Source organism: Monodon monoceros, unplaced genomic scaffold (genome assembly GCF_005190385.1).
Source record: "Monodon monoceros isolate NGI ecotype Baffin Bay Population unplaced genomic scaffold, NGI_Narwhal_1 Super_Scaffold_4, whole genome shotgun sequence".
Classification (NCBI taxonomy): Eukaryota; Metazoa; Chordata; class Mammalia; order Artiodactyla; family Monodontidae; genus Monodon; species Monodon monoceros.
The window spans coordinates 5,125,720-5,146,193 of record NW_021703781.1 but is presented as its reverse complement, the minus strand read 5'-3'; the positions used below and the strand labels follow the sequence as shown (position 1 = coordinate 5,146,193).

Genomic DNA, 20,474 nt, shown 5'->3' with positions numbered 1-20,474 from the left:
ATACTTACATTGTACATGCCTTTGGACTTAGGAATATTGATGAGAGTACAAATTTGTTCTACTCGTATGCTTTGAAATAATTATTCTGGTAATGATAGAAAGGAAAGCAAGGTACTCTATCTAGGAAGTTGTCTTCTTTATTTTTATAGTTGAAAGTTAAAGAACGATAAATGAAGGCCATTTGACAATGGTTTCCAAGGAAGTATCTGTCAGCCTGTTTTAAGGGGAGAAAGGGAACATTGCCCATATCTCTTTCACCAAGTCTTCCTATTCTCTTTGCACACTCCTGCTCCTCCTGTGTGCCATTCTTCTTTTCTTGATACCTCACTGTCATCTCCAAACTCTTGTCTCCATAAACCCTTACATCACAGTCTCCTAGCCTATTTACTTCTCTTTATGCTATAAAGCATTAAAATTAAAAACTACTAGGGAAGTCAAAGGACTGTATGTTACTGCTCATGTGAAAAATTCTTTTACAGCATGCAAATGCTTTGTATCAGACACTCCTACATGTAGAGAAATTTAAACGAAAGCTTATAAGCAATGAACAAGGGGAACATAAAAATGAATTTCGGGGGCTTCCCTGGTGGCGCAGTGGTTGAGAGTCTGCCTGCCGATGCAGGGGACGCGGGTTCGTGCCCTGGTCCGGGAAGATCCCACATGCCGCGGAGCGGCTGGGCCCGTGAGCCATGGCCACTGAGCCTGCGCGTCTGGAGCCTGTGCTCCGCAACGGGAGAGGCCACAACAGTGAGAGGCCCGTGTACCGCAAAAAAAAAAAATTATATATATATATATATATATATATATATATATATATAATTTTACTTAAAAAATGACTTTCGAGTTGGTTAGTTTTTCAGTGCAAGTGAAAATAAAAATTTCATTTGTGAAGAAGATTAATAAACTCATATATTTTTGCACTCAAATGGCCTCTCTCTCTTTCCTTCTTCCTTTTTTCCTTTCTCCCTCTTGTTCTCTCTCTGCGTGTTTACTTAACTGGGCCTGTTCCATTTAGTATTTTTTGTAGATTGACAGGTACATTTAATGTAAAGCATTAACTTGGACCTATTCCATTTCATAGTTTTGTAGATTGGCAAGTTACATCAGTATGTTTGTCTAAATGTGCACAAACAGACTAATCCCCTAAGCTTATCAAATATTAATAAAACAAACTTTGGGGATACTTTTAGAAGTCAGTATCTGCATCACAAAATACAATGAGTGCCAGAGTTGTTAACCATTTGCAGTGGTCTTTATAAGCCTGGTACAATGCTCTGTGATGTGTTCTTAACATTATATATTGATACTACCTCTGCCTGAAGACCTACACCTTTGTTTCATTTTACAAAGTTAAATTCTCTAGGAAAACAGATCTATATAATTACAGTACGTTTCTCTTGGGCTGTTTGTGTCAAATCTTTAATATGATGATGCTATAATATTCATGTTTTTATCATCCTACTATTATATTCTTTATTACAATGAACACCATTCCTGTTTCTTTGATGTGGATTTAACAGTGTTGTATGGAGTGGAAATATGAAATGTTAATAGCATGCTTAGAATTTTAGTTTTTCAATAATATGATGCTTTTATCTTTGTTTTATCCTAAGTACATGACTAAAAGCGTTAAACTGTAGTCAGTAGGTCTCTATAAATTTTGCTTTAGATATTCTCTCACATTAAAAATAAATATGTAAATTGAGATTATTATAGAAAATTCATAAAGTAGGTAAATATTGATTAAATTGCTTATAAAGTTTATAATTGATAATAACTAGTGCGGCTCTTCATCGTGACTTGGTCTTTTTTTCTATTACAATGTCATATTTCTTCCCTCCTATATTCTTACTCAATTAAGGGGGAAAGAATTCCTTTCCATGTTAAAGAGGGCCTAAATTTCCACTTTAGATGTGAGGTTTTTAAAAGCTAAGTTAGTTTTATGACATATTAAGTTTTTTGCCTATAGATAGGCAGGATATAAAATACATATTGTTCAGCAATTATGAAATGAGTCTCTCCATTACAGAAAACAACATACAAATGATGTTAATATTTCACTTATATTAACGGTTAGTTATTAGATTTTGTCTTTTGTAATCTGTATGCATATTTTAAATAATGAGTTTTTAAGTATTTTGTCAGTTCAGTTTTGTTGATAAAATTATTTGTACGGTATCCTTATTCTGCATGTAATTATTGTGTGGGTTTATATTAATACATGGCTGATGATATTTCTTTGAAAGTGGTTTAGTTAGGTTTAAGCAGAACCAAAATCTGAACTGATGTGGGCACAGTAACCATTTTGGTATCTTATGTCTGGTTGACTAATGTTCTTTTCCATTTTTATTGTTGCTAAATGATTTCTTAGATGATTTGCCAACACATCCAAAAAAAAGTCAAAACGTTTTCTTTTTAGAACTCTGTTTTTCTCTGGTGAGAGCAAGTATGCTATGGTCTCTGAATGGTTCCTTTTAGCTTTATATAAATATTTTAATTCGACACATTAAAATTTCAAATATTTATGTAGCTACTTTGTTCGAATGGTTCAGAGGTTTGTATTATTACTTACATAATGACTGATTAGTGTGGTCCTCTCTGTTAAATTGTAAACTCCTCGATAAGGAGCTGTGGTGCATTTATTACCCAGTGCCTAGCACAGAGCCTGTCACATGATAGGTATCTAAGAAGTATTTGTCGAGTGAATAAGCCCTTCTGTAGACTTCTAGTCTGGGAGTTTCATATAATTTTTTAATTTGAGGGATCATCTGTTCTACCTTCTGCATTTTAGGTAGGTCAGGGAACAGAAGGCTAGAAGTTAAATGAGTTGCTCATGCATCTGTTCATTCATGTTTATTCCGTTAGTTGAATGTTAGATGATCTCAATAGACTGTTCTCAAATAAGTCAGTATATTCTTTGAAAATATTTTCCTTAGTACTTTAAATATCAGATAAGATACTTGTCTAGACTTCCACGCATTAATTACAATGAATTTATTGATAACTGAATTGAAAAAGTATGGGCTAATCATTAACAGACTTAGTCTTCATTTTCGAACCCAGTGTTTGTTAATATTTATCCCGATATTTGTTTTTCTTTGTTTTTTGATATTTGTTTTTAAATGGAAGCATTTAGTAATCTTCTTTTCCTTGTGCCCTGGCAAACTGTATTTCCTTTTGTCACAAACAGGCCAATTACTCTCTTCTGTTTGTAATTTCTAAATTTAAAGTCCAACTAAAGGTAGTATAGTTTATATCAATAATCCAAACTTCCTTGTTTTCCTCAGACATTCTCATAAAACTCTATTGCTTGGATTAAAGTTGCAGGTCATTTTGTTTGTAGGCCAACCACTTAGCTTAAATTTCTCTCCTAGTTTTCAAGCTACATTATCACAGAACATGAGAGCTGACAGCAATAGGCCTGCTAGCCTTGGGGAGAAATCTAGGTATTTAACAATAACGTGGTTTCTTTGAATACCTGTTGCCCTAAATAGCTGTTTGTAGTTCCTGCACAGTAGAGAGACCCCATCAGAATATGCGTTCTAATGTCTTGATTCACTTTGTGGTACTTAAAGCCGAATCAAGAATATTGGAGAGCCACTGTGAGGGAAGTATAGCATGTCCATGTATTTGGGAATGTTTGAGAGGATGGAAGCATTTTAAAACCAAAAAATTTATATTTGACTTAGTTTTGTAAATTCTTGTATTCTTTTTTTTTTTTTTTGCGGTACGCGGGCCTCTCACTGTTGTGGCCTCTCCCGTTGCGGAGCACAGGCTCCGGACGCGCAGGCCCAGCGGCCATGGCTCACGGGCCCAGCCGCTCCGCAGCATGTGCGATCTTCCCGGACCAGGGCACGAACCCGTGTCCCCTGCATCGGCAGGTGGACTCTCAACCACTGCGCCACCAGGGAAGCTCCAATTCTTATATTCTATAAGAATGTATTTTGAGGGATGAATGGATACTGTACTTGGTATGGTGCCCCAAGGAGAAATGAGAAATATTTCATGGTCTTCTGTTTCTTAGCTGCAATTTTCTGCTGTTTGCCACTTCCCTGTAATTTCGATTTCTGTGGTGTCCAAGATATTTGAATTTGAACTAAATTTTCCCATTTTCTATCTTCTTTGACTATTTTCTTATGCCTAAAGTAAATGTGCTGTAATCTCTTTTTAATGTATATTAAATAGACTATATAAAAAGTTTAAGTTTATATAGAATAAACAGAATCAGTGGCAGCTTTTTCTGTAGTTCTGAACTAAATTCCCTTCATTCAAGTCTTTATTCTTGGTATTTGGTAGGGAATCAGAGATCTTAACCCACTAATATTACTTAATTTAAGTTAACAAGCACTAGTAAAATAAAAATTAAATTGACCTAACTCTTATATAATTTAGTGTCAGTAGGAAATGTTGCCTTTCGAGGTGTATCGTTTTGCTTTTTTCCCACATGAATTTATGTTTCTCTCCTTCCTGGTCTTTGAAAGTATTCTGTAAAGAAAATAGAACTCATGGACTTCCTTGGTGGTCCAGTGGTCAAGACGCCATGCTTCCAGTGCAGGGGGCGCATGTTTGATCCCTGGTTGGGGAACTAGAATCCCACATGCCTTGCAGCCAAAAACAAAAAAGAAAAGAAAAGAGAATAGAACTCCTGAATAGTACTGTAATCAGTAATTACGTAAAGGGAAAGAACATTTCCTATTTTTAAAATATATACAATGATCAGTTATAGCTATCTCTATTTTCTGATCATCTTTTTTTTTTTTTTTTTTCCTTGTAAGATTAGTCAGGCAACTAAAGTGCTACTTGGAACCTCATTACATTTTGAAATATTTCTGTTAATGTTTACATCACTGGTCTCAACCTCTGTTTGGTTAAAGGCATTTGTAATTTGAAAAAGCTACCTTAACCAGAATTCTCACGCATTGTTTTCATCCGTTCTCCCTCCTCGTGGATTGGTTCATGCTGTGCATTCTTAATGAGGCTTTTTCAGTTGCTGGTCTGGACTCTTCTGTATGCTTACTCTGAACAGGACCTGGCCTGCCTAGTAGTAATCATTCTAGTATTACACTGTTTAACAGGCAGTCCATTTCCCGTTCTTCTCTAACTCCTCACATAGTGGTTTTTGGCAAGCCTGTAGCTTGCAACGTGAGTTTGCTTCCATGGTTTGAGTTTCTCAATCTGTGAAATAAATTCTTGATAGATTTTTAAGGCATGTTCTAGTTCTGAAGGATATTAATTATAATAACAATAACAACGTGTTATTATATTTTATGAAAGGCAGCGTAAATCTAGCTGAAAAAAGATCTAAAAGAATAGTATTAGAACAAGGGAATGCCTGAACAAACAAAAAGCACTGAGAAAGGAGAATAGAAAGAGGCAAATAATAAAGGAGTCACAGTATAAATATTAGCTAATACTTATAGAACCATACATTACCGTGTAATTGCTCTAGTAGGAAACATATCTAAAGAATTTCCCAAGGAATCTCCTAAAACCATACAGAACATTCAGTAGTTTTCAAACAAAATTGTTACGTAGAATAGTAAGACCATCGTGTTTAATTACTGCTGTTCAAGTATTTTAGAAGCATATATAGTTTGTTTCTTCTAATTCCAGAATCTTTCTTTTTTGTTTCCTGCCTGGCTCAACCCTCTTTCCACCCCCAAACTCACTAAAGTTCTTCTGATAACCAGTCCTCTTATATACCATCCTTAGTTTATGTTTGGGTGGAGGAGAAAATAGTTATCATATAGTATCCGTACTCTAGTGGAGCTTAGGCAGTGAGCATCAGCCTGTACCATGTGGAGTAACCGCTGTTTTATTTATGTATATGTTCCTTATACCTTGTTCCTAAGAGAATTTAAGCAAAATACATTACCTCTGACTTGTAAAGAAGTCTTTCTCTGTCACGGTGAACATTGTAACTATGGGGACAGTAAGTATTTTTTGCTTGTTTGATGTGTTTGGTGCTCCATCAGAGCTGCAATATCTTGGTGATATTCTTGCATTGAAAGCCACTGTTTCACCCGAATTTGAAATATAATAATTCATGTCAAAAATCCAAGTGGAATTGACTAGTACTCTTACTGGTAGTCAAAATGTCTGGTATTACAAAATTAATTGTACAACAGGTAGTCTTTGGTTAAGAAAGGTAAAAAACTCTTATATCTTCGTTTAGCTTATGCTGATGTTATGTGTAACCATCATGAACTGTTTTTAGTTTATCTCATAAGAAGATAGAAAGCTTGTTTTGTTTTTTCTTAAAGTACATAGCACTGATTTCCATAACTATATTCAAGTAAGAGCAACTTCTAGAAGTTCACATTCAAATTTGTAGAGGGCAGATATATTTTCTGTTCATTCTTCACCTTCACTCTAATTTTGGAAGGAACTAAATTGCTTTCTTGTCAAGCATCATGCAATTTTGAGTATTAATGGGAAAATTAAAATTACTATAAATGTACAGGTAGGTGCTAGTGTGCCAGTATATATACCAGAGGAGTGTGTTTAGTAGAAGAATAATATTTGACTTAAACTGTTTCAAAGCACTTATCATATATTTGATCCTCAAAGAGCCATATGTGATATGCAATCTTATTTTTTATTTTATCTTTTTAATGTGGTCCTTATACAGAACGAACTAAGTCTGAGGTTGAGAACGTCTTGACCAGGGCCACATAACTAGTCAGCAAGGATATGTAAAGTCTTCTCTAGAACTCATTCCATTCTTTCCTCGTCCTCTCCAGTTACCACTGTGGCCCTCAGCAGCTTCTAGCAGACACTGCCATAACCATTGTAGGGCCCAGCCCTCAGCTTTGCCGCAGCCCGTGGTTTGCACCAGCAGTATAGCTCTGCCTGGGACTTGTTACAGATACAACTAGGCCTATCTAGAGCAAGAATGTAATTTATTAATAAGCTAATGACCCAGGTCATTTGCTTCCTGACTTAAGGTCTTTATTACTTCACTTAATACCTCTGGTAATGAGGACATTTTAATTTAAAAGCTCATTTTCAGTTGTTCATTTTCTTGAGTTAAAAATGTCAGTGAGTTTTCCCATTTTCCAGAATAAATGTAGATAACTTTCAAACATAAAAAGAGGTTAATTTGTTTTTAATGTTTCTTCTTTCTGGCTGAGTTTTTACGAAAATAAACTGTCTTTTATTTTTCCCTTTAAACAAGTAGATTTATTGCAGTCAGTAGTGACTTGCACCCTGTAAAATCATGCAGACTGCCAGCACTGAGTGGAGAGGCCATCACGACTGTTGGCCCTCAGCTGCCTGCACACGTAGGAAGTGTCTCAGCACTGGAGGCTTGGCAGAGCTGTGCTTCCCCTTATAGCTTCCTGACACGGTTAGGAAAAATGGGCTACTTGGTGCTTACGAACACAAGAAAGTATACAGAAAAGTATAGGAAATACTGGGATTTCTTTTCATAGCTGTTGCACAGACTTGGTTTCTCATTGGGGCAGCGGAGCAAGGAGTGCGCGCTAGTCCAGGAGTCCAGAGACCTTGCTGAGTCTTAGCGCAGCCAGTAGCTGACATTGTGTCCTTGGATAGGTCACTTCATCTCTCTCTTTGAGCCGTGGTAACTTTATTTCTTGAACTAGGAAGTTGAACTAGGTGGCCTCCAAGGCCCTTTCCAGTTCTGAAATGTTCTGATTCTATTTACAAGTTTCTCTGTAATATGGCATGGTTCCTTCTGTGGTATGTGTTTTATATTTATGTTAATTTCCTTCAATTTTAGATATGACGAATGGATTAAAGCAGATAAAATAGTACGACCTGCTGATAAAAATGTGCCAAAGATAAAACATCGCAAGAAAATAAAGGTAAGTGCTTATTTTGCTGTATTATAGCTCTTAATTAAGGAACTTTGTCTCCAAAATGAGTATTAAGTGTGTGTGCATTAGTGTTAGTAGAGTGGAAATGCTCTCTTGAAATAGCAAATTTATCAAATGCTAGATTTGCGTACAATTAAGATTGTCAGCTTATGGAAAGGCATTTTGAAAACAGTACTAAATGATCTTTGAGGCTTTTTCAGTTCCAACATTGTATAAGTCCACTCAGCCGGATTTCACTTACCCATTTCAACTGTTTCCTACACCTCTAGTCTCCAACTAGGAGTCATTAAGTATCGTGGCTGGGAGCCCTGGGGTTACTGTAATAGCTGTAAACCGTTAGAGGAAGAGAAGGAGGTGTCTGAAGGCAGAGGAGAGCCTATCTGAAGCTCTTCTTTTTTCTTCATCTTTCTCTGACCATATAGGTAGTGGCTTAGAATGTGCTCACAAGACACTATTAGGCAAACTCTACATAGATACCGTGGGGAATCTATTAATGAGCTTGTATGGAAATTAAGGTTACTTTTATGTATGATAGAATTACGCTTATTCATTCTAAGACTGAATCTTTCTAATGTTTTATTAGAAAGTAGAACCATTAACTAGGTTTTAGAATATTTTTAAATCTTTTTAATGGCTCTTTAATACTTTGAATGGTATATATAGTTGAAGTGTTTAATAGTTCTCCTGAAATTCAATTTTCACATTAAAAATGAGGAGCTATTTACTTTCTGGCTAAATGATACCCTAGTGGCCCTAAATACTGAAAGGTTTCCCCTAGAGTGATTATTCTTTTCTCACTGTGAAATTGGGTCCATATTTTTAAAGTTTTGGTATAGCAACTCAGTAGCTACAACTCAGGACACTCTTGGTCTTTATTGGAAGTCATGCTACATTTAGCATCGCTCTAAGCTACTAGAAGAGCTGTGTGTGTGTGGCACTAACAAGTCAGTTTCCTTACACAGAGCAAGTTTTAGAAGTAGTATTTCTCAGGTAGAAGATAGGGTAGGGGTAGGAGAATCAATGTTAGAATATTACACTTGGGGAATTTTTTCTAAATATTTATTTAATTCTCAATTTAGTTCTCGGCCCCTTCCAGGCATTTAAAATTCTGGGTCATAAGGGAAGAGGCATGTGAATTTTGAAAAAGCTTCCTAGAAAATATTTAATATTGTATACCCATCACTCGATCTCATCTGACTGTGAGAACCACTATTTTCAAGGCTGTCCTCTGATAGGCGTTAAAAGCCATATTTGAAATTTGCGTGGGGTAGACTATTTTTGCCTTCATAATGCATGGTATATTATGATCTGTGGTATAAAGTGATGAAAAGGCTGGCAAGAATAGGAAAATGAGAAGAGCACTAATCATTGAGAGGTTTTGGTAGTCTACCTACACATAAGCCGCCTCAGTGCATCCAGAGAATTCAGCCCACGTGCTCTAAGTCAGTGGATCTCACACTTGAACATGTGTTACAGTCACCTGAAGGACTTGTTGAAACTCAGATTGGCCCATCCCCAGCGTTTCTGATTCACTAGATCTGAGTCTGGTTCGAGGAGTTTTCACTTCTAACAAATTCCCAGAAGATGCTAATGTCGCTGGGCCAGAGTCCACACTTAGAGAACCACTACCCTAAACAGAATAACTTCTCCTCTAGTATCCAGAATGATACTAATTATGTACCGTTTTTGGGAGAATTGTAAAAATAGCCAGTCATGTTCTATATTCTCACTATATAACAGGACTTCAGAATTGTTTACTTCTACGTAGTGCTCTACATTATCATTTAGAAGCTTGTCTAAATTATTTTTCCTATAAATTTTTTTTGTAATTATTTTATTTATTTATCTTTGGCTGCATTGGGTCTTCGTTGCTGAGTGCGGGCTTTCTCTAGTTGCCGTGAGTGGGGGCTACTCTTCGTTGTGGTGCGCGGGCTTCTCATTGTGGTGGCTTCTCTTGTTGCGGAGCACGGGCTCTAGGCACGCGGGCTTCAGTAGTTGTGGCACGTGGGCTCAGTAGTTGTGGCTTGAGGGCTCTAGAGCGCAGGCTCAGTAGTTGTGGCACATGGGTTTAGTTGCCCCGCGGCATGTGGGATCTTCCCGGACCAGGGCTCAAACCCGTGTCCCCTGCATTGGCAGGCGGGTTCTTAACCACTGTGCCACCAGGGAAGTCCTATAAATAATTTTTAAAACAAATTTAAAAAGTACTTTCCAAGAAATATATTAACCTCTGCTCATCTGTTCGTAAATAGAGAATTTCAAAAAATTTCTCATTTTTTCCTGAAACATTATCAGTCATACAGGAGGGTTGCCCCACTGACTTGACTTTATAGCAAGTCATTTGTTTGTTACTCCCAGCTGTCAACTGAATGAAGATATTTGAAGTTGTGTCATTCCTAACTCTCATTTTATATTGAGAATCTTACAGGTTTTAGAACTATCAGCTTGAAATTATGTTTCTGTTTTTTTTAGTGAATATTTAATTTAAGCCTATTGTGATTTAATTTTTACAGACTTTGTAACACCAATTATTAGCAGTAGGGAAGTTTGCTAGTCTTAATTGCCTATCTGATTGCTAATTTATTTCCACTATTAAAATATAAATATTAGACAAAAACTTACTTCTCATCCTGTAGTATTTGTTAAATAACTTTGAAAAAACATTTCTGACTGTTTTGTGGGACTGTTTGTATTCTTTCTTTGTATGTTTTTTAATAATAGTCTGTAACGTTGAGTTAAAAATGAGTTTTAACATTGTTACTAATAAATGCCTCATGATCTATTATGGCTAACATGGGATACCTTTTTTTTTTCTTAACCTAGAATAAATTAGACAAAGAAAAAGACAAAGATGAAAAGTATTCTCCTAAGAACTGTAAACTTCGGCGCTTGTCAAAACCACCATTTCAGACAAATCCATCTCCTGAAATGGTATCCAAATTGGATCTTACTGATGCCAAAAACTCTGATACAGCTCATATTAAATCCATAGAAATCACTTCTATCCTTAATGGACTTCAAGGTAAACATAACAAATATCCTGTTGCATGCAAGTATTTGTTTTAATTTTTATAAATCAAATTCTATAAAGGTAATTCAGTGACATTATCAAATTCTCTGTTTTTAATTGAACCAGAATTTTGTTGACTCTGTTATTACTTGAAATAAAATCAGCCATTGATTGAGGCTTGGAAATATTTCTGTTATTAGTAAAGCTGAGGGCACCATTAGATTTTAGTTAAAATTTAATATTCAACCTCTGGTACTATTACTGTGTTCTTTTCAGGTACCATCCTTTCTGTAGCCATGTAAAACATAGTTTGTATTATGCAATATCAGAGTATAAAATTATACTGAACTTTTTGTAAAGAATACCAAACTTTGCTTATCTTGATTATATTTATTATGATCTCTTTTATGATGTCCTTATTGCTTAATGTTTAAGGCAGAATGAAGTTTAACAAATAATAAAAGTGATGAGTACTGGAGGGGAAGATTTTTGTAAATCTGACTGGCAGGAAAGAGAGAATCTGATCTGTCAAATGAAATAAAAGAATGTATCTCCATAAAGCTGCTTTACATTTCTTAAAAAAAAACACAAACTTTACATTTCTTATAACTTAAGAGAGTTTGAATTTTTATTGATTTTGAATGTAATAGAAATTGTTTTTCTCTCTTATTTCAGATGGATATTTATTATTTGTAAATATCTAAATATTCTAAAGTTCATTTTTCATAATTTTCTACTATATCAGAAATACAGAACAGTATATGGAAATATATATATAATTTAAAGACTAATGATACGAATATTGTATGACTAGCACAGTGGTGAACAAGTAGTATTTACTTAAAATAGTTATGTCTCCCTGAAAAGTAATTAATATTCTGACTTAATCGTTCTTTTACTTTTCTTTAGAATTATATTAAACCTATATATATTCCTAAAGAGGATATTACTTAGTTTTCTGAAAACCGTGGCGAGCGTAAACCTAGCTATGTAAAAAAGGCAGTATTTCCACTTAGATGAAGGCTCCCTGAGAATGTTATCTGAATAGACTCTCTAGGTCATATTAAGCTTCTTTGTGAGTCTACAAAAGCCTCTGGAAGGGAATTCAGTGGGGCAAGGTAATGAGGCCGTTGTAGGAAACATCGGGGCTCCCCACAGGAATATCTGACATAGTCTCAGAGGGTGACCAAAAGGAATATGTTCAGTGGGAGTAGGACGGTCCTGTGCGTTTTCAGACTCCAGGCTTCCCAGACATACGCCTGGCTTTCAGGCGTAGGTCAAAACAAAATGTTTTTGCTGGGTAAAGTGACGTCATTATCCGATTCAGGTGATGGCACACAAGACCTTGAGGGGAGAGCTGGAATTTCATCACCAAATGGTGGAAACAAGCTAAAATACATACAGAGAATCTAGTTGATGGCAGGAGGCATCTTGGGGATGATAGCCCTTCATGTGACTTCCTTTGGAAATACACTGCACGGCCTGCACTGGTTTCCTTCTACATTTGATGCACAGTTCTCTTCCTGGGAACTTTTTAGAGCTCTCTTCAAAGCGGTCCCTAGAATTTCTTTGTTTTGGATATCTGATGTGTTTTTTTAACCTTCTTTGGTATACTCATTGTGGTGGAGCACATTCTCTAGTAAATTTTGAGAACAAGTGAATAAGAGGGAAGATACATTTTTAGAGACTGTCCATATCTGAAAATATCTTTATTCATGGTTTAGCAGGGTTGGACGTTTTTCCTTAATTATTTTACTGACATTGTTCCACTGTTTTTTTTGCTTACAGTGTTATTTCTGTGAAGTCCAGAGCTCTTCTAGTTTCTGATTCTTTGTATGTGACTTGTTTTATTGCTTGTTTTTGCCTTTCCCTTTTTCTGGAATCTTGAATCTTTGTTTCTAATGTCCTAAAATTTCACAGGATTATACCTTGTGAGGATGTATTTTCATCCACTGTGGTGTGTACTTACTAAGTTGTTTCATTCTAGAAACTTGTGTCTTTCTGTTCTGGATAGTTTTCATGAATTATTTTGTTGATTTCCTCCTCTGCATTTCACTGTTTCTCTCTCTCTCTCTCTCTCTCTCTGTCTCTCTCTGTCTCTCAACCTGCCATTATATTGCTATTGAACATTCTGCAGTATACTCTAATATTCTTATCTTTTGGCAGGGACATATTACTTATTCTTTTGTCTTTTTCCTCTAATTTCTTAGAAATTTTCTCAACTTTATCTTTTAGTCCTTTTACTATTTAATTTACTGCTGTAATGCTTATTGACAGCTGTAATGTTTTTAATTTTCAAGAACTTGTTTTCTGCATGCTTTATACAATTCTGTTCTTGTACAATATCTTATGTTTCTGATTTTATTCTTTTTTTTTTTTTTTTTTACTGAAGTATAGTTGATTTACAATGTTGTATTAGTTTCCGAGTACAACAGAGTGGTTCAGTTACACATATATACACATAATTCTTTTCCATTATGGTTTATTACAGGATTTTGAATATAGTTCCCTGTGCTATACAGGACCTTGTTGTCTATTTTATATATAGTAGTTTGTATATGCTAATCCCAAACTCCTAACTTATCCCTCCCCACCCCCTTTACCCTTTGGTAATCATAAGCTTATTTTCTATGTCTGTGAAATCTGTTTCTGTTTCATAAATAAATTTATTTGTGTAATATTTTAGATTCCACATATAAGTGATATCATATGGTATCAATATGTCTTTCTCTTTCTGACTTACTTTGCTTAGTATGATAATCTCTAGGTCTCTACATGTTGCTGCAAATGGCATTCTTTCATTCTTTTTTTTATGGCTGAGTAGCATTCCATTGTATATATGTACCGCATCTTCTTTATCCAGTCATCTGTCAGTGGACATTTAGGTTGCTTCCATGTCTTGGCTGTTATAAATAGTGCTGCTGTGAACATTGGGGTGCATGTATCTTTTCAAATTATAGTTTTCTCTGGATATATATTATCAGCAGTGGGACTGCTGGATCATATGGCAACTCTGTTTTTAGTCTTTTTAAGGAACCTCCATACTGTTTTCCATAGTGGCTGGACCAAGTTACATTCCCACTAACAGTGTAGGAGAGTTCCCTTTTCTCCACACCCTCTCCAGCATTTGTTATTTGTAGACTTTTTAAATGATGGCCATTCTGACTGCTGTGAGGTGGTACCATATTGTAGTTTTGATTTGCATTTCTCTAATAATTAGTGAGGTTGAGCATTTTTTCGTGTGCCTGTTGGCCATCTGTATGTCTTTTTTGGAGAAATGTCTGTTTACGTCTTCTGCCCATTTTTCAGTAGGGTTTTTTTTTTTTATTGAGTTGTAGGAGCTATTTTTACATTTTGGTAATTAAGCCCTTGTCCGTTGCATCATTTGCAGACATTTTCTCCCAGTCCATAGGTTGTCTTTTCGTTTTGTTTGTGGTTTCCTTTGCTGTGCAAAAGCTTGTAAGTTTGCTTAGGTCCATTTGTTTATTTTTGCTTTTATTTCTGTTGCCTTGGAAGATGAACCTAAGAAAACACTGGTACAATTTATGTCAGAGAATGTTTTGCCTATGTTCTCTTCTAGGAGTTTTATGGTGTCATGCCTTATACTTAAGTCTTTAAGCCATTTTGAGTTTATTTTTGTGTATGGAGTGAGGGTGTGTTCTAACTTCATTGATTCACATGCGGCTGTCCAACTTCCCAACACCACTTGCGTAGAAAGTGTGGCAGAAGGGAGTAGAGGTATTAATAAGAGAGAAAATCCTCACTGCTTATACGTATCAACGAATGGCATATTATTAAGAGATAACGATAGTAACTATCAGAGGAAATAGTTACAACATTTTGGAGGCTGGGGAGGGAAGAAGAGAGCTTTTGGTGTTTTATTATGAGTCTAAATTTGTTTTAACCATGTACATGTATTGCTTGAATAATTTTAAAAATTCAGTTATTTAGGAACACGTTGAAAAGATTAAATGTTTTTAACCATCTTAACTGTATCAATTATTTTTTACTTTTAACAAATTTAGCTAAAGAATATACATGGACTTCTCAGTAGAGTGTAGTGTAGTTAAGATTCTAAATTCTGGAGTCAGACAACTTAGATTTAGATTTGATCTTGACATATTTTAGCTCTTTGGGGTGGTTTACTTAGCCTCCCTAACTCCTAGTCTCCTAAACTATAAAATGGGGCTAATAACATGCTCATAGGGTTATGGTGAGATTGAATGAGATGATCTGTGCATTGCATTTCAAGGTACTTGACATATAACAGTTTCTCAATAAATGGTATGTTAAAATCATAATAAAAACTATTATTTTTTAATAGTTAATTGAATTTATTTACTAAAATGAACATTTAAGAAATAAATTCTATAGGTACGTTTATATAAAGTCTAAGTTACTGAATTATGTTGTTCTTTAAAGCATCTACCGTGGAAATACATTGCTCACAAAATCTTTGAATGATCATTGCTACATTAAAAATGAATGCTACGCTTTTATAAGAATATAGACTTTGGAGTTAGAACAACCTTGGACTACATCCTAACTCCCCTATTTTGTGCTCATAAATTTGTGGAAAATTCTTTCTTTTTTATAATCAGCTTTACTGAGGTATAATTTACGAACAATGAAAGTCACGACTTTTATGTTTACAATTTGATGAGTTTTGGCAGAAGTATACAGTAGTGTCACTACCACTATAGTCATGATATGGAACACTTCCATCATTGGGTGAATGTCTTCACTTTCTGAAGCTCAGTTTCCTCACTTGTAAAACGAGGATAAAACCTAGCAACCTGGGGTACTTATAAACATAGGAGCTCGTCCATGTTTATGTTAGCTGGCACAGAGAAGACATTGCTAGTGTTCTGATCGTACTCGTTGTTTTCTCTTTCTTTTCTAGCTTCTGAAAGTTCTGCTGACGACAGTGAGCAAGAGGATGAGACAGGTGTTCAAGACCTAGATAACAATGGCAAAGAAGAGTCTAAGGTTGATCATTTGACCCACACCAGAAATGATCTTATTTCAAAAGAGGAACAGAACAGTTCATCTTTGCTAGAAGAAAACAAAGTCCATGCAGATTTGGTAATAGCCAAATCCGTGTCGAAATCTCCAGAAAGATTAAGAAAAGATATAGAAGGATTATCCGAAGATACTGATTACGAGGAAGAAGATGACGTCACAAAAAAGAGAAAGGATGTCAAGAAGGACGCCGCAGACAAATCTTCAAAGCCACTGGCAAAACGTGGTAAGAGAAGGTATTGCAATACCGAGGAGTGTTTAAAAACCGGATCACCTGGCAAAAAGGAAGAGAAGGCCAAGAGCAAAGAACCCCTCTGCATAGAAAACAGTAGCAACAGCTCTTCAGATGAAGATGAAGAAGAAAAATCAAAAGCAAAGACGACACCAACTAAGAAATACAACGGTTTGGAGGAGAAAAGAAAGTCTCTGCGGACAACTGGTTTCTATTCAGGATTTTCAGAAGTTGCCGAAAAAAGGATAAAACTTTCAAGTAACTCTGATGAAAGACTTCAGAACAGCAGAGCTAAAGATCGAAAAGATGTCTGGTCAAGTATTCAGGGACAGTGGCCTAAAAAAACGCTGAAGGAGCTTTTCTCCGACTCTGACACTGAGGCTGCGGCCTCCCCGCCCCATCCTGCCCCGGAGGAGGGCCCAGTGGAGGGGTCCCTGCAGACCGTGGCCGAGGAGGAGAGCTGCTCCCCCGGCGCGGAGCTGGCCGCCCCGCCGCCGCCCAGTGCCGACGACAAACCCACCGAGGAAAAGCCGGCGGAGGTCAGTGACAAAAAATCGGAATTTCCGAGTAGTGGCAGTAACTCAGTGCTCAACACCCCTCCCACAACACCTGAGTCGCCTTCCTCAGTCACCGTGACGGAAGCCAGTCGGCAGCCGTCTTCTGTAACAGTATCGGAGCCGCTGGCCCCAAACCAAGAAGAAGTCCGCAGTATCAAGAGTGAGACTGATAGCACAATCGAAGTGGACAGTGTGGCCGGGGAGCTCCAGGACCTCCAGTCAGAAGGGAACAGCTCGCCCGCGGGCTTCGATGCCAGCGTGAGCTCCAGCAGCAGTAATCAGCCCGAAGCAGAGCATCCTGAGAAAGGTGAGGCACGCAGGGCTCCGTTGCCTTACGGGTTTATAGTATCTCTCGTAACAAGTGTGAGGTGTTTACATGGAGTACTTGTGTGAACGTGGCAGAAACGGAAATTTGGAAGGTAGTTTGTTGTAAGGAAGAGTGGAGTGTGTTTAAAAGCTTGAGAAGAACTGAATGTCCTCTGCTTCAGCTGCCCCTGCCATTTCACAGCGGACCAGACACGTGCTAGAAACTGCACCCAGGCCCAAATTCAGACCTACTTGAAAACTCACGATGCACTGAGTGACTGTATGGCGTGAGCAGCTTAAATATATTTGTGTAACATTGTGTTTGCCCTTGCCGTGTGCAGTTTCTCACAAACATTTTGATTTACTGACAGACCCCTCCACCCTTAACCAAATACTGTATGTGGGAGGTTGGAGCAACCAGCTTTGCAGGCACTGCTTTCCTCAGACAACCGTGTCAGACTGTTTTTCAAGCCTTTGTAAAGGAATTTGATGCTTTCTTAGATGCAGAGCTTCCAAATTTGAAGGACCAGTGTCTCTGTTAATAACCTATAGTAATACTCTTGATTTTTCCATGAAGTTGAAATTAGTACTTCCCGAAAGTATTAGTGGCTTTTTGATGGTGCTGTAGCTCTACTTCTGTCATCATTTTACTTATAAACCACTTCACTGAGGTGTCTTTAAATTAATATGCTCTAGGCTGACACTTGGCTTTGAAACACACTTTTCCAGTATAAAGATACAGCACTAGGGTATGTATTTTATATAACATACCAGATTTTATTATGCTAACTTCAGGTGTTTAGCTAAACTTAAAAAAGAGATACGATCCAGACCAAATTAGTTAATTCCAAGTTTTCTCACACAAACCTTTTTTTTTCCTTTTTCTAGTTTCCTTGAGATATAATTGACATAACATTATCACAAATCTTGACTTAAAACGTTTAAAGAAATTAAGTAAAAAATATAGTTGCAGGCTTCCCTGGTGGCGCAGTGGTTGAGAGTCCGCCTGCCGATGCAGGGGACACGGGTTCGTGCCCTGGTCCGCGAAGATCCCACATGCCGCGGAGCGGCTGGGCCCGTGAGCCATGGCCACTGAGCCTGCGCGTCTGGAGCCTGTGCTCCGCAATGGGAGAGGCCACAACAGTGAGAGGCCCGCGTACTGCGAAAAACAAACAAACAAACAAACAAAAAAATATATATATATATGTAGTTGCAGTAAATTTTCTTTTTTGTACATTCACACACACAGCTACTGTGATTATGTTTGTGTGCCATACTATCTCATGGAACTGAATTATCCAGGCATAAATAAAGTAATCCTCAAAATGAAAGAAGCATTTATCACAGATGATTAGAGAGGCTTTCAACTATTTCAATAATATGATAAACTGTTTTTTTCCTTATAAATTTATTTATTTTTGGCTGCATTGGGTCTTCTTTGTTGCTGCGCGCAGGCTTTCTCTAGTTGCGGCAAGCGGGGTCTACTCTTCCTTGCGGTGCATGGGCTTCTCATTGCAGTGGCTTCTCTTGTTACGGAGCACAGTCTCCAGGTGTGCAGGCTTCAGTAGTTGTGACATGCAGGCTTCTCTCTACTTGTGGCACGCGGGCTCCAGAGTGCGCAGCCTCATTAGTTGCAACTCACGGGCTCTCTAGTTTGGCACGTGGGCTCCAGAGCACATGGGCTCTTTAGCTGTGGTGCACCAGCTTAGTTGCCCGCGGCATGTGGGATCTCAGTTCCCTTACCAGAGATTGAACCCGCGTCCCCTGCATTGGAAGGCGGATTCTTAACCACTGGACCGCCAGGGAAGTCCCAGAATTCACTTGATTTTAAAAGTAAAAATGTAAGGGACTTCCCTGGCGGTCCAGTGGTTAAGCCTCCGTGCTTCCACTGCAGGGGGCATGGGTTCGATCCCCAGTCAGGGAATTAAGATCCTGCATGCCTCCCGGCACGGCCATTTAAAAAAAAAAAAAAAAAAGTGAAAATGTAAGTTTTACAATTTAGATTTAGGATTGCCTTCCAGTTTAGCCTACAGTAAGCTTTTTATTTCTTGTAGCTGAAAGTTTCAGAAATAAACTCGTGGAGAGAAATCTGGCAATTGTTTTTAAGATTCTGTACTTTAATATAGATAATATCTAAATCACTTTCTTTATGTTTCATTTTGTTATATTAAAAGAGCATTAGGAAAAGTTATCTATTAGATGTAACCCATTAAAAAAACAGAAAACTGAGAACTTACAAACAGAACATTTAATAGCCTGTTCCATTTTTTACCAACGAAGCCATGTCTTGTATATTCATGGTTGATTTTACCATTGTAACAGGACTAAGAAACATTTTTTTTTAAAACAAACATGGCATAATTCTATCATGGTATTAATTATATTGTGTCATTATAGTATCCGACTTTGGAATGGAATAGAGATAAGACTTCATTAATCTCAGGAAAAAGATTACTGTATAGTCTGAGAAACAATGCATATAATTAGGAAGATATAGAAACACAATAGATGCTGAGGATCAGATTAGTGGCTGAGAAACTATAGTTTGGAGTAATGATTGATCATTGAAGGTTGGGCATTGGGGAAGGTAGGACCTGGGCTCGTCCTTGAAGAAAGGGAGACATTTATAATATTTTGGAATAACTTCCTGCCAAGAAGATGCAGCGTTTCTTAGAACTACTATGCTAGATTTGTAAATGGTATACGTGTTAACCATTGCCCTGGGAGCTAAGTTATTGTTGTTGTAAATTTATAATAAATTGTATAATAAATTTGTTATTATAATTGTGAATTACTACTAAAATTTATTCCATTAATATTATGTCATTAAAATTTTCATTAATATCATTATAATACATATAATTACTATTTTAACCTGTAATTAAATCTTAATATTTTGGTTTTATTGAATTTTAACAAATTTCAGCTTTTATTTTCAGCACATACCTTTTTTTGAATTACTAGACTCATAAACTCCCAGTACTATATTGAGAACTATATTCAGTTTATATCTGATTTTTCTAAGAATGATGTGCATACTTTATCTGCTTTTTAAAAAACTCTAATTATGTGTAATAATTCAGCTCATTAATGATGATTTATTTTAAAAATTGTAGTAATTTCTATGACAAATTATAAATCTCATAAAAAACAGGTATAGTCTCAGAATTGGTCTATTCTTCTAGAATGTGGAATTAATTTATACCTGGGGCAAGCTTGATTTTATTTTGTGTTACTTAATAATTTCTTTCCCATCAAAGCCTGTACAGGTCAGAAAAGAGTGAAAGAAGCTCAGGGAGGAGGAAGTTCATCAAAAAAGCAGAAACGAAGCCATAAAGCAACAGTGGTAAACAACAAAAAGAAAGGCAAAGGCAGTAAGTGTGAAATCTCTAAATTTTTAAAATATAAAGATAATGGTGGATATGTCTTTTCCCCATTAAGAAAAGGGTATTCAGGATACGGGACAGTTAATATTTTGATTTCGTCTCTAACCAACCGCCCCCCTCCCCCAC

General features: G+C 36.7%; 1 protein-coding gene across 4 annotated transcripts in view; it reads left to right on the top strand.

The window, feature by feature from the left end:
• The window catches only part of ARID4B (AT-rich interaction domain 4B), a 126,233-nt gene that overhangs the window by 97,609 nt on the left and 8,150 nt on the right, over positions 1-20,474 (top strand). For all 4 annotated transcript variants that reach the window (XM_029244860.1, XM_029244857.1, XM_029244858.1 and 1 more), the window contains 4 exons: positions 7,742-7,826; positions 10,659-10,857; positions 15,749-16,963; positions 20,223-20,336. In XM_029244860.1, coding sequence (XP_029100693.1) covers positions 7,742-7,826; positions 10,659-10,857; positions 15,749-16,963; positions 20,223-20,336 — 1,613 coding nt within the window. The remainder of the gene's footprint in view (positions 1-7,741; positions 7,827-10,658; positions 10,858-15,748; positions 16,964-20,222; positions 20,337-20,474) is intronic.